The 15024-nt window shown below is 41.3% G+C and overlaps 1 protein-coding gene across 1 annotated transcript; it reads right to left on the reverse strand.

Moving 5' to 3' along the window:
* Positions 1–13948: 13948 nt before the first annotated feature.
* Positions 13949–14725, reverse strand: LOC145130178 (uncharacterized). The gene has a single exon (XM_079065018.1). The coding sequence runs from the start codon at positions 14723–14725 to the stop codon at positions 13949–13951; it is 777 nt and encodes a 258-aa protein (XP_078921144.1).
* Between the last annotated feature and the right edge of the window lie 299 nt (positions 14726–15024).

Genomic DNA, 15024 nt, shown 5'->3' on the forward strand with positions numbered 1-15024 from the left:
CAACTCAAATGGATCATGCTACTCTCGGGTTAAGTACATACCAATAATAGTTATGGACTTAGCAATCGTAGCTCTTAAAGCTGCCGTCGAACTCTGAACAAATCAAATGACACGTCCATTAGATAAGGGATCATATATTCCTCCATTCTAGATATCATATGGACTGAGACATGGATTATAATCATTCTCTCTGTCCATTTGTTGTTTCCCGATTTCCGATTTATGACGACTGACTAATTGAACAAATCAAATCAGTCCAAGCTTGGCCAAGCACTTAGGGGTGTCATCACTAAATCATCGAGGGGCCCACAGATATTGCTTTTATCCCTTTAAGGGTAAAAGGAATGGATAAACTTAGACTCATATGGCTTGTTCTACTACTTGTTGAATCATACACAAATGAACGTTTTATAACATCGAGTTACCAATGCGTTTTCGTGCAATCAATGTATAACCAACTCATAGTAACAACTTATATCTCTAGGTTTGAAGAATATAAGATATTATCGTCTCATGATTCACTCGTGATAAAATCCATGAAGTGATTCAAATGAGTGTGGGTTGAATCCAATACTCAGAACTTATGAGCACTCATGAATGTTGCAGCAACTCTTGCTATGTCCACTACCTTGGACATCTACAAACCAGCTTCATGACAGTCTTGATTCATATCTACTTCCAACATATGACCGATTGTGGATGGTTTGAATAACTTAGTCATTCAGGAAGAATGACCTAATTATTCTGGAAGTCAAAACATGCAAAGTGAAACACAAGAATAATACTAATCCTATATGGCCCCAAACTCTTGAGTGTAAATAAAAACCCTTTTATCTAAGCACCATATTGATTACTCATTATTCATTGTTTCGATTTTATCAACTTTATACTTGAATTAAAACAATAGTCATGCCATGCACCACGCATGCACACTATGTTTACCTATGGTCCTTTCTTTTGTGAAATAGATCAATTGAACACGACTCCAATGATGCTCATTTCACAATCCAAATCCTTTTTTGTAAATGTAAGAATACCAAACTCTTGCCATTTACTGTAATCTGTTAGATTCTAAACTTATATGCAATGATCCTCTGTAATGATTATGCACAAAGTCACAAAGACTTGTCACCATACATTACAGAGTATTCCAATGGAGATCAACTTCATGGAAACGAAGTCTCATATTCAAAGTACATTGCTTTGAACATCCTTCTTGCATTAAGTTTTCTAATCTTACATAGATTGAATAACTTCCACCTATGAGAATATTTCCATATTCCCATTTTGACTATCACTTCTGAACAAGAGTTTCCTCTTTTCAGAATATGTCAATATGGTCCTTCCAAAATTAACACTATACTTCCAACTGTCCCTGAGCAACCAATCTTTGGTAAACCTTAGATTGTCCTCGACAATTGTTTAATCATTTTAGTCATATCCAATTCTAGACCTTTTCCCTTCTTAATGCCCCAGGCATTTGGAAAATTTAGAAAGGATAAATATTATAGCACATGTAATCGATCCTATACCCGAAGCATATGGGACACGATTCATGCTATAAAATTTTTATTTGCCATGTCTCAAAATTTGACTATGAGGAGGGATGCCGTAATCATAATCGAATTTTGAGAACGCAATATATATAATTTTCTTATGTTGAACCATTCCAACATAAAATTCATATATATATCCTTGACTAAAGGTGATTAAAATCTCAATCTAAGCTTTTAGAATTGAAATGAAGTATATCTTCTCCCTTAATTATAGCAAAACAACTTTTCCAACCCCTGCAATTTCTAGAATTGAAACTTTGTTTTCTATAATTAACATTGCTAACTTGCAATACTTATCATAATTATCATGCTCCCACTAAAATGATGATTATTATCATAACACTTATGCTCCCACTAGCTTTGACATGTATCAGAAAACAGCTGGACTTCTAGAAGTCAATACTTTATTGACTTTCTTACTAAAGTTCAGATTTCTGATATGAGATTGCTTTGACAAGACTTTATCAAAATCATACACCTTTTCTTGGATAGCTCACATATGTGTCTAAACAATTTCAAAACTATGAAAAGGGATGCCGTAATCATAGCCTCAATTGTTTAGATCTTTGCCATTTCTCATAAGTCCATGTTAGTGTGTCGGTTAACCACGCACGCTCCACTAACGACTTTGAGAATGCAAAGATCACAATTACTATCTACTTAAAATCTGCTTAGTGAAAGCGTTTCCTCACCATCATTTTCATGAATCGGAGAGAAACCTTATGACACTTAGATTTTTATGGTGGATGTGTTCCTATCCATGTGAATTCGTCATAACCATAATGACAAGACAAGGTTAGTGACAAATCCAAACTCATAGGGATTGAACTTGTTCAATCTCATTTTCTTGCCACCCGGTAGCACAAGGGCCTACCATTGCTTCCAGGTTGTTATGCAAACAATTGAGAACTTACAGAACTCACAAACATAGTCAACTTAAACTGGAATGGGCACAAAAACAGAAATATGTCAACACAATGGGTTACAAACCTCAAGTTGTGTGCTAGCGATTAACAATACTCTTGATTAGTTCTTGAACTTTTCCAAGATCATTAAGACTCCCACTGTACTCTTGACATATAAGATCCTTTTGTCAAGAACCATTATTGACAAAACAAATAGTCAAGAGTTAGTGCGGATTCTTATCAAGTTAAACACTTCTCACAATTGGTCTTAGTTGGTCTTTGTCTTATCCAAAACATCACAACTTACCAATTTCAAATATACTAGAGTAAGAAAACATTTTACTCTACATTTGACAAGTGTTTTAAACATTTCTTAAGATTATGTCACTCAAGTTACAATCTTAGAGTATGACTCTAAGATTTGATTTTGGAATGAAGTACGTTTTATCTTTTGATTTAACCATTTCAACAATTCATGATTCCTCTCCTTAGTCAAACAAATGCACTAAGGTGTTCTTAGAGAATCAATTGTGATATGGTTTCATAATCACTAAGATAGTCATAAAACAAGATACTTAAGTACTCTCCCATCTCTTCAGATTTGGAGAAACTTTTATCTTTCTGCCTTATTTGATTCTTCTCATTCGTTCTGTCATACATTGAAACTTTTCCAATGTTTCAGAATTACACTTAAACTTGTAAGCATAACCATATTTACTAAACTTTAGTAAATCATAACGAATAATCGTATTGACCTTTGTGGTGAACCTGATCAGCGCACAACCAAGTGTACCCAATCCTTTAGTCCTTCACTCGACTCACACATACATGTGAACAAGGTCTTAGTCTTAATTTCCCAAAGATGAAAATTCTCATTCATCACACAATACAACTTGCATGATTCCAAGTTTCTATCCAACTGAAACTTGGGTGATGAGAATCTTTCCTTATTTGGTAAATTATGACACTACCATAAATGAAAGAATCAAATTTTATTTTCCAATATTGCTTTCAATGGAAACATATAAACAACAATTTTTCACAAATGCCATTGTAAGGATACTTAAAATAAATAAATCAAATTTTTTTTTATTTTAAAACTTGCGGAAAAATCTTATCCTTACAATGCAAATACATATGAAAACTATGTTGATATCTATTCCTAAGCAATCTATCGTAACTCTTAAGCAGTTGCTCAAAATTCTGATCACCGAACCATTTTCGCGATCAGAATCAGCATACTCTTTCTTTAAGCTTCCTTTGATTTTCTATAACATCAAAATGTAATTAGATTACATTATGTATTAAGAATCTCCAAAAGATACTTAATAGAGTTAGATAATGGAGTTTACCTGAAGTAGAGTCAAACTTTTGACTTTACCAGATCTTTCAGGTAAATCTGGCAGCTTCGCAACCAATGCCCCTTGTTTTGGAAAAAGAAACATATGGACTCTTTGGAAATGGTACATGAGACTATCTCATACTTATCCTTTCTCTTTACCATTAGGTCAAATGACTTGACCATGGCCGATCCCTTTCCACTGGGAAGAGAAAGCTTTTCTGGACTTCTAATGTTACCATTGTCAATATCCATGGAAGTTTGGGAAGTTGATCTTCCAATAAAATTTTGCTTTACCAGTGCCCAAAATCATTGCTGATTTAGCAGCATCAAGCAAATAGGTAAGATCATTAAGGGTCATGTCTTGATCTATAATCAGGGTGTGACTGAAGAACCAAGTCAACAGCCAGCTACCTCGAGACTTCGACACCCGACTCTCCCGGCTTGCCAATAGGGATTGAGTGACCTTGAACTTTTCAAGTATTTGAACTTGTGGGATAGGGAGAATAATTGGAGGAGGTGGAGGAAGTGAAGCATGATTTCTAGTCCCATTAATGCACAACAAAGGGATTAATCTTTCACCTTGATTGCCATGTGGGATATCATCTTCAATAGGAAAGCTTGTTCCTAAAGATTTGGGAAGACCATAGCTGTCTTAACTAGACATCTATAATGGGAGAAATTCAAGTTTAGTTGATTTAAAGTCCTTAATATAACACCCAATATGAAATATTAAGGCTACGTTCCAACAACCTATTTATAACCGGAAGAGGGATGCCGTAATCCAAGCTATAAAATAGTTGAAGGTAGGTAAATGACGATTTACCAATTTCCACCATGAAAGCGAAATATAATTAAGTTTTAATTGGATTTGAAACTCCTAGATCTTTTGAGATACATTGAACTTTCAATGGCATGTTTGAATCGCGATTGTGCCCTCTCAAGTTTGTGACTGGGATGCCGAGGATCACAAACAAGGTGTGAATAACCATGCAAATTGACTTGGTACCCTCAACTTTATCACCTAATTGATGTGTCGGTTAACCACACACGCTCCACCAATCTATGATAAACTTAAGCTACCCTTCGCCACACATTGTCAGTCCCATGTTAGTGTGTCAGTTAACCACACACGCTCCACTAACGACTTAACAAATGTGCAAAGTGTAATTTCATGGATTAGCACCATTTCACATTTTCCTAAGTAACTAAGATTGGGAATTTATAAGTGATTAGTTACTTAGTATTTATCATTATACTTTTAATGAAGGGAGAATTATAGTCTTTATCCTACCCGTTCGGCTAACGACCCTCCACCAGTCAAGGAAGCAGTGGGTGAGAGTGGACACCCATTAAACTGTCATTTTATAGGCAGTAACCTTATACCCCCGTTATAGACCGGCTTCGTGAATGAGGCCTACTAATGGTAAGATTGACTTTATCTTATACATATCTATATAATTAAAATTATAATAATAGTATAAGGTTTGAATTTTAAACTTTTAAAATTCTAAGGTCTAGTTTGGAATTAAAGTATACATGGGGGAAACTTTACAAATTCCAAAACTTGAGGACAAGTTTTGAAACTTTTCAAAACTCTTGGATTTTCATAACTTATGAGTTTAATTAAGGTTTAATGAAAAGCTTTTCAAGTTCCATAACTTGAGGACAAGTTATGGAAGACATTAAATCATTTTATGATGACATTAAAAATAGAGACTCTTCCATTTTCATAACCTATGAGACTTAATGACACTTTAAAAAGAAAAACTCTTCACTTTCCATAACTTGAGGACAAGTTATGGAGTTCATAAAAACCATTAAGATCAAATATTCCAATTAACACAATAATCAAATAATTTTTCTATGGTCTATATTAAACTCATAAGTAAAGATAATTCACATCAACAATTTTCAGGAAATTAGATAATCATATAAACTAATACAAATCTTGAAACTTTGACAATTATCCTTTGAAGACTCTTGGAATTCATAACCTAAAGAGTTAATGAATGAGACATTTCACATCCATAACTTATGGAAGTTTCAAAACTCTTAAGATCATAACTTTTAAAAAAAGACTTTTGAGTTCCAAAATTTTATGACAAAATTTGTAACTCCTTAAAAACATTTAGATCAAACTTTTAAAACAAATAAAATAATCATATCATTCTATCTTTTAATAAATTGACCTAATTCAACTCTTGTAGTAAAGTGACTCAAATTTTACAAATAATTAGTTTTTCATAAAATCAAGTAATTATCTTAAAATTTGACAAACTTCATGTTTTTTTTCTTCAACTTTGAAAAAAAAATGCATTTGCATCAAATATAATAGAAAACAACTCATGGCTCTGATACCACTGTTGGGTTTTGGTATAATACAACATCCTATGGTGCACATACAACCCTAAATACCTTGGATCTATGTTTTCACTAATTATACATGCAAGTGGTTTCCAAGGCATTAAACCTATAACTAGCATGAATTTGACATAAAACATATAAGATACTAGTTAGGCTAACATACCTTTCATGTGGCTTGAAGTCTTGATGTATTTGGCCTTAAGAGCTTAGCCCCAATAGTGTGGAAGCCTCAAGTGGAATCACAACACACCATGGACAAAGGTGGAACTTAAGAGAGAATTCCATGCACCCAAAAACACCCATGAACTCAAAGAACTTCATGTGTAACCACAAGTGGCGTTTTTAGGTCATGATGCATGTATTTATATGTTTGGTATTTCAAGAGTCATGGGTATAACCCAAATCCATACCCATGGGTCCATGGTTCATGTGGCCCAACTCTTTATGTATCCATACATAAACTTGGTCCAACATGGATCATAAGCCCAACACATATAAATATAACTAATTAACATAATTAGTCCCCATAGATTTAATTAGTCTCTTTTGATCACTAAATTAATTCCAAATTAATTCTTGATCAATACTAATTAAAACATATGATTTCATATTAATATATTATAACTTATAATATATTAATAAACCATAAATAACCTTCTCTTAAAAGTCCATCCTAACAAATTGTCCTGATGATATGCAACCCAAATGGATCATGCTACTCTCGGGTCAAGTACATGCTAATAATAGTTATGGACTTAGACATCTAATCCAACAGTTGTTACCTGTTATGTGCTATGAGTATGTGCTAATGAGAGTAGTGAGCAGGAACACTTAGAGGGAGAATTCTGAGACGAGAGTAGTCTGATATTCGAGAGAGATAGAGTACTTGGGAATTAGAATCCTAGGAGGAGGACTTAAGGTGACTACAGGCCGGGTCTGGAAGGTATTATTGGGCCCGTACTACTGAAAACACCATATTTGTATGCAACCCAACTAAGAATCCTTAGGAAGCTAATGAACAAGTAGGGATGGGTGATCGAGTGTGAGTATGCTCGAGCGAGTCTCTGATGATTTTGTGTTGTGTTTCAGAGGCATCATGGTAGGTACACGCCACAACCCTGGAGGCAGTGGGACTAGTGACGATGAGATTCAGAGGATGATTCATGAGGAGGTGGTCGCAGCCATCCGAGCAGAGATTCCCGAGATGTTTGGGTCTATCAAGACCACCATGATTGAGACATTTGATGAGCGATACGTTGTTGTCACTGAGGCTGTTGTTGTTGTCGCCGCTGCTAGGCCAAAGGGAGGTGACTCGTTGTTGTTCCGGGAGTTCAGCAACACGAAGCCACCAGAGTTTGATGGGACACAGGATCCGATTGATGCGATGAGATGGATCTTTGATATTGAGGGGTGTTTCTACACATGTTCATGCCCGGATCACTTGAGGGTTCGGTTTGAGCTGAACCAGCTTCGCTTGGGGGCGAAGGATTGGTGGAATTTTGTGACCGCCAGTTTCACCTCTGCGGATCATGCTGCAGTGACATGGGAGAGGTTTGTCCAGTTGTTCCGAGACTAGTATGTTCCCCCGGTGGAGAGGAAACGGTTGGCACAGGAGTTTCTGTCTCTCAAGCAGAAGACAGAGTCAGTGACTGAGATTTAGAGGATGTTTCACGAGAGGGCCATGTTTTTCCCTGAGCACGTGTCCACTGAGCAGGCACGTGTAAGTCGATATTTGAGCATTCTGAGGAGGGATATACAAGAGTTCGTGGCGAACTCGTCGTACAGGACATTGTCCGAGCTTCAGGTCAATGCCAGGAGGAGGGAGATTGAGCTTGAGCTGCAGACCAGGGAGAAGGAGGAGTCCCGGGGTAAGGACCGGAGACCAGTACAGTCGCAGTCGGCGACGAAGCGGGCTAAGCCCGCTGATACCAGAGCTGGGGGCTAGAAGGGTCGCACTTGTGGCAAGTACGGTAGGAGCCATGAGGGTTCGTGTCGTGCGGGGATTTGCTACAAATGTGGCAAGGAGGGGCACATGGCGAAGGATTGCCCTAAGGGGTTCTCGGTTTGCTTCCATTGCAACCAGACCGGCCACCGGAAGGCCGAGTGCCCTCAGCTCGTGCAGGGGTCAGCACAGGGATCTGCATCTGCTTCTTTGCGTGCTACTGAGAGTCGGCCAACGAAGGCCGAGACACCGAGGGTTCATGGGAGAGCCTTTCAGCTGACAGTGGAGGAGGTCTGTGCAATACCTGACGTTGTGGCCGATATGTATTCTTATTATTATTCCTTTGAGATATTTTGTGCTTATACTGTGTTGTGTATAGGTACTTTTCTTGTGAGTTCTGTACCTTCTTTGGTGTTATTTGACTCGGGTGCGAGTCGATCTTTTGTGTCCATAGCTATTAGTCATCACATCAGTATCCGGTGTGAGGCGTTGAGTCGACCTCTGAGAGTTTCTATAGCCTTCGAGCATGCGGTTTTTGCTACTGATGTGATCCGTGAGTGTACTCTGGAGATTTTTGGTGTTAAGTTTCCGATAGACCTGGTACCGATCACTATGGGAGATGTATGTGTCATAGTGGGCATGGACTGGTTGAGTCGATTTGGAGTTGTGATAGACTGCGAGCGTCAGTTAGTGACTATACGAGACCCTAGTGGGGGAGTACTTACGGTATACGGCGAGGGTACTAGGTTTGGATCAACTTTCTGCTTTGCTGCCCGAGCGAGACAGAGTTTACAGTAGGGTTGTTTGGGTTTTCTGGCGTACGTGATGGATACACGGGTTACTGCAGGGAGACCGAGTTCTATCTCTGAGGTTCCGATAGTGTGTGAGTTTGCAGATGTTTTCCCCGAGGAGTTGTCGGGTGTGCCTCCCGAGAGGCAGATGGAGTTTCGGATTGATTTGATTCCGGGTGTGGCACCTATTGCCAAGGCACCCTAAAGCCTTGCGCCACCAGAGATGCAGGAGTTATCCTCTCAGCTCCAGGAGCTGCTGGGGAAAGGGTTAATTAGACCGAGTAGCTCACCGTGGGGAACTCCGATCCTTTTTGTCAAGAAAAAGGATGGTTCGCACCGGATGTGCATTGATTACCGGGAGTTGAACAAGTTGACGGTCAAAAACTGTTACCCACTTCCGAGGATTGACGATTTGTTCGATCAGTTGTGGGGGGCATCTTGGTTCTCCAAGATTGATCTGAGGTCCGGATATCATCATATGAGAGTTTACGAGGAGGATATTCCGAAGACAGCCTTTAGGAGTCGTTATGGGCACTATGAGTTTGTGGTGATGCCCTTCGGGCTCACCAATGCACCTGCGGCGTTTATGGACCTCATGAACCGGGTGTGCAGGCCCGTGTTGGATTGATCGGTGATCGTGTTCATCGACTATATTCTTGTGTACTCGACGTCCAGGGAGCAGCATGAGGAACATCTTAGAGAGGTTTTGGGTGTTTTAAGATCGGATAGGCTGTATGCCAAATTCTCCAATTGTGATTTCTGGTTACGAGAGGTCCAATTCCTAGGGCATCTCGTTAATCAGAATGGGATATTGGTCGACCCTGCCAAGATTGAGGCAGTTATGCGATGGGAGGTGTCGAGATCCCCATCCGAGATCAGGAGTTTTATGGGATTAGCCGGCTATTATCAGAGATTTATCAGAGATTTCTCCAAGATTTTCGTCCCCCTCACCAGGTTGACCCGGAAGGGCGTTACTTTTACTTGGGGTCCCGAGCAGCAGACCTCGTTTGAGACTCTTCGCCAGAGATTGTGCGAAGCCCCGGTGTTATCCCTTCCCGAGGGAGTGGAGGACTTTGTAGTTTTCTGTGATGCATCTATATTCGGGTTGGGTGCAGTGCTAATGCAGAGAAGGCACGTGATAGCATACGCATCTAGGAAGTTGAAGCCTCATGAGATGAGATATCCCACCCACGATCTGGAGCTGGGGGCGGTGGTGTTCGCCCTCAAGATCTGGCGCCACTATTTGTACGGAGTCCGGTGTACCATATACGCGGACCATAAGAGTCTGAAGTACTTGATGGATCAACCCAACCTGAACATGCGAAAAAGGAGATGGATGGATGTAGTGAAGGACTACGACTGCGAGATCTTATATCATCCAGGAAAGGCTGATGTGGTAGACGACGCCTTGAGCCGCAGAGCCGAGAGCGCTCCGATCCGAGATATATCTATGAGGATGACGGTGATGACTCCAGTATTAGATACCATCCGAGAGGCTCAGGTGGAGGTTATGAAAACGGAGAACCGCAAGAGAGAGCGTGTGATTGGGCAGGTTTCTGAGTTTGTAACGGACAGTCGTGGGCTTATGACTTTCCGAGGGCGGATTTGGGTGCCCTTTACGGGCGGAGCACGACGTATACTGATGGAGGAGGCGCATAGATCGAGATTATCGATCCATCCCGGGGCTACTAAGATGTAGTTGGACCCAAAGAGAGAAATTTGGTGGCCCTGTATGAAGCGGAATGTTGCTTGGGTAGTTGAGAGGTGCTTGACCTGCCGTCGGGTCAAGGCAAAGCACCAGCACCCACATGGTCCATTGCAGCCTCTGGAGATTCCCCAGTGGAAGTGGGAACAGATCTCAATGGACTTTATCACCAAGTTACCGAGGATTGCGCGTAGAGTTGACGCGATTCGGGTGATTGTGGACCGGTTGACGAAGAGTGCTCTCTTCCTTGCTATTAGTGAGAGCTCTTCTGCAGATAGATTGGCCGAGATTTATGTGAGTGAGGTGGTATCTCGGCATGGAATTCCGATCTCGATAGTGTCAGATCGTAACGTACGATTTACTTCCAGATTCTGGAAGAAATTTCACGAGGAGTTGGGCACGCGCTTACATTTTAGCACTGTGTATCACCCGCAGACGGACGGGCAGAGCGAGCGGACGATTCAGACACTTGAGGACATGTTGCGTGCCTGTGTCATGGACTTTGAGGAAGTTGGGACACATACTTACCCCAGGCTAAGTTTCCTACAACAACAGGCACCATTCGAGTATTGGTATGCCTCCCTTTGAGCTTTTATATGGGAGGAGGTTTCATACTCCTATTTGTTGGGGCGAGATGGGACAGAGAGTGATGGGTGGCACTGAGATAGTGCTAAAGACGATTGAGTAGATGTAGCAGGTTAGACAGAGATTATTGACGGCCCAGAGTCGCCATAAGAGTTATGCAGACAGGCGACGACCGAGCTAGAATTCCAGATTGGAGATTTTTTCCTCCTGAAGGTATCCCCATGGAAAGGGGTGATCCGATTCAGGATGCGGGACAAGCTGGGGCCCCGATACATCGGTCCTTTTAGAGTGACCGCCAGGGTAGGCAGAGTAGCCTACCGGTTGGAGCTACCTGCAGAGTTGAGTCAGATTCATAACACCTTCCACGTGTCCCAGTTGAGGAAGTGTGTAGCCGACGAGACGGTTGTGGTACCATTAGAGGACATTCAGGTGGATGCGAGCCTGAATTATATTGAGTGACCGATTGCGATTTTGGATCGGAAAGTGAAGGTTCTGAGAAACAAGGAGGTGCCCCTGGTTCAGGTCCAGTGGCAGCATCGGAAGGGGTCCGAGTCGACTTGGGAGATGGAGTCGGAGATGCGGGAGCAGCATCCAGAGTTATTTGCGGAGCATGACTTCGAGGGCGAAGTCTGATTCTAGTGGGGGAGAATTGTAACATCCCAAGTCCAGGTATACCTTGTAAACCTTGATCTTTTGAGCATTCGTCCATTTTGGCCCTTTTTAGAGAAAAAGGTGGCAAATGAGTACGCGGGGAGTACTAGAGTGTACGCTCAGCGTACTCATGAGCGTGCATTTGACGCGGAGACCACCTAGTACGCTGGGCATACCGGAGGGTACGCTGGGCGTACTAGGCCGAGAGTGGAAACCCTAATTTGGGGTGTGACCCTATATAAAGGATATGATGGCCTCATTCTTGGCCACCATTCCCAGACACCAAACCCTCCTAACCCTAAATCTTCGTTCTTATAGCTTGTGAGTGCATTTGAGAGCTTGTGAGTGTGATCTTGTGTTCTTGAAGTGGAGAAGAAGCCTTGGAGAAGAAGGAGTGAGAGTCCAGGCTTTTGGATCTGAGCTTAGCTGTGTGGAAAGCTTCACATAGAGGTACAAAGCTTCAAGCTTTCTCACTCTTTTTATTTGTGCATTTTTTATGGAGTATTTTAGGGTTTTGTCCCAAAAGATGGAGACTTTATGAGTCAATGAGCTCCAGAGACCTTGATCTACCCTTTTTAGTGTATTTTGTGGAGTAAAGTCATAAAAATCCAATCTTGGACGTGAGAAATGATCCATGCATGAGATATGAGCTTCATGAGGAAAGAGGATGAGTGTTTTGAGTGTTTGTGACCTAATCAGCTATGCAAAGGCTTAAAGTCACTGACTTTATGGATTAAGAGATATTAGGGAGTCTAGATCTGTGATATGAGCCAAGGTCTTAATTGATTAAGACCAAATATGTGAGGAGAGTGAAACGGGGACGTACGCTGGGCGTAATCCCAGTACGCGCAGCGTAGGGGTCGAGCATCCCCGATGCCTGCATGGCAGCCGAGTACGCCCAGCGTAGAGAGTTGGTACGTGCAGCGTACTCCCTGCCGTTGAATTTCGGTTGACTTTTAGGGTTTGGTCAATTTGTAGACTATAAGGCCATAGAGGGGTAAAATGGTCTTTTTCCCTTCTGTGAGTTTGTAGAAGGGTTAGTTTAGCTTCGGTGAGAGCCTTATTAATTATGGATTATTATTGTTGTGTTACGCCGAGGCTAGACCGGTGATTCGAGTTCGAGATTATCCAAGTTCTTACGAGGTGAGTCTTCTCACTATACTTACCTTGAGTGGTAATCTATGTGTGGCCGGAGGGTCTTATGTGCATGTACTGTGTATTGAGTTATCCTACTTATTTATCTTTGTGATATGTATGTTGTGTATTATATTGAGTTACTGAGTTGAGGGACCGGAGGGTCCATCTGAGTTGTGGGACCAGAGGGTCCCACTGAGACACATTTGACCAGAGGGTCTTATTTGAGTATAGCCATGAGAGGCTGATGAGTTACGAGTGGGATTTTGGGGAACTCACTAAGCTTTGTGTTTACCGTGTTATGTGTTATGTGTTTCAGGTACTTCTCATGATCACGGGAAGGTGCCGGCTTGATTTGTACACACGTCAGAGATTTGAGTCATGTTTTGAGAGGATCCTGGATTTGTTATATATTCAGTTTTGGGATATGTGTTTGATGATTTGATAATACTTTTGGAGATATTGAATTGAGAAAAATGTGTTTTAAAATTTTGAAAAATGTGGTTTGAAAATTTACGTTGTTACAAGCACCATCTTGAACCCACCATTGTCAAACTTGTCCGCAGAAACCAACCCCTTCGAGATAGTAGGAACATGAAGAACATATCTAAGGGTTACCCATTCACCATGTGTGAACTTCAACCGAACATCACCTCTTCCTTGAACTTCAGCTCTGTGTCCATCAGCACAGACGACGACCGTCCCATGTGGCATTGGGCGGTAAGTGTGGAAGCTCTCTCGTTGCCCACAAACATGCACAGTGGCTCCAGTGTCCACGAACCATCCTTGAGCACAGATTGCTCGAGTAAGGGAGGAGATCATGAAAATCTCTCCAAGGTTCACACTTGCCACCATGTCAGTCACCTGCTCGACTACATGTGCAACCAGTCCTGATTTACGATCTTTGCATTCTCTCGCATAGTGCCCAATCTCTCCGCAGACGTGGCAAGGTCCGACCCTCTTTGGCTTTGAGTTAGGATTCTGATGACCCGGTTTCTTGAAGCTTTTTTTCTTGGGTCCGAAGTTCTTCCCCTAGACTTGCCTTTGTGACTAGAACCCCCAACTGACACATGATGCACACCCGATCCGACCTTACACGCTTGTCCCTGATGCGAGTTTCCTCCTCAATGCGGAGGTGTTTCATCAGATCATACAAGGAGTAGTCCTCAAACTTATGCATCATTCTCTTAGAGAAATCTTTCCACAAAGGTGGCAATTTTGCGATGATCGCACCAACCTGAAAGAATTCTGGAATAGAGATGGAGAGTTCGTTCAACTTGTTGACCATGACTCGGAGTTCATGCACTTGCTCCATGATTGATTTGTCATCAGCCATTTGAAACTCTAGGTACTTAGACACAAGGTACTTGTTAGTACCTTCCTTATGTGCCTTGTACTTAAGTTCCAACGCATTCCATAACTCTCTTGGATCTTTGACCGGCACATAAAGATCATAGAGCCGATCAGATAGGGAGTTCTTGATGTGACCCACACACAGTTCCTTAGACTCTCTACGCAGAGTCCTTTGCTTTTCCAGTTCTGCGATGACCGCTGGGTCCACAGTTTTCCCCTGCTCGGGAATTGGATTAGCAGGAATTGGTGCCAGATTTGGGTCCAACACAAAAGAGAGCTTCAAAACATGAAGCATGGACTTGACCTTTTCAGCCCAACGGGTGTAGTTCTGACCATCGAATTGGTCAAGTTTGGCAAACTCTTGGTTCATGAAGTGGAGGCTAGCAGTAGTATCCATTCGTCTGTTGATGTATCACAATAAATAAAAACCTTTAAGAATGTTGTATGTCAAACTAATAGACACACAAGGAAACCGACAAATAATATTGAGAATTATATGTCGATTAGTTGCGAATAACAAATCCCATTATTATTGTTATATTTACCAAGTTTCGTCAAACCAGATCAATCCTTCACAATTATATCTGATTATAAGAAAGGAAGAAGAAGATTGTCATGTTGTTGGACGAAATTAAATGCAAGACAGAAAAGTAAAACCGACCTGTTGATGGTTGATCATGAACTTGAAACAACTGC

Source organism: Lactuca virosa, chromosome 8 (genome assembly GCF_052849685.1).
Source record: "Lactuca virosa cultivar CGN04683 chromosome 8, Lactuca_virosa_CGN04683_v6, whole genome shotgun sequence".
NCBI classification, from domain to species: domain Eukaryota; kingdom Viridiplantae; phylum Streptophyta; class Magnoliopsida; order Asterales; family Asteraceae; genus Lactuca; species Lactuca virosa.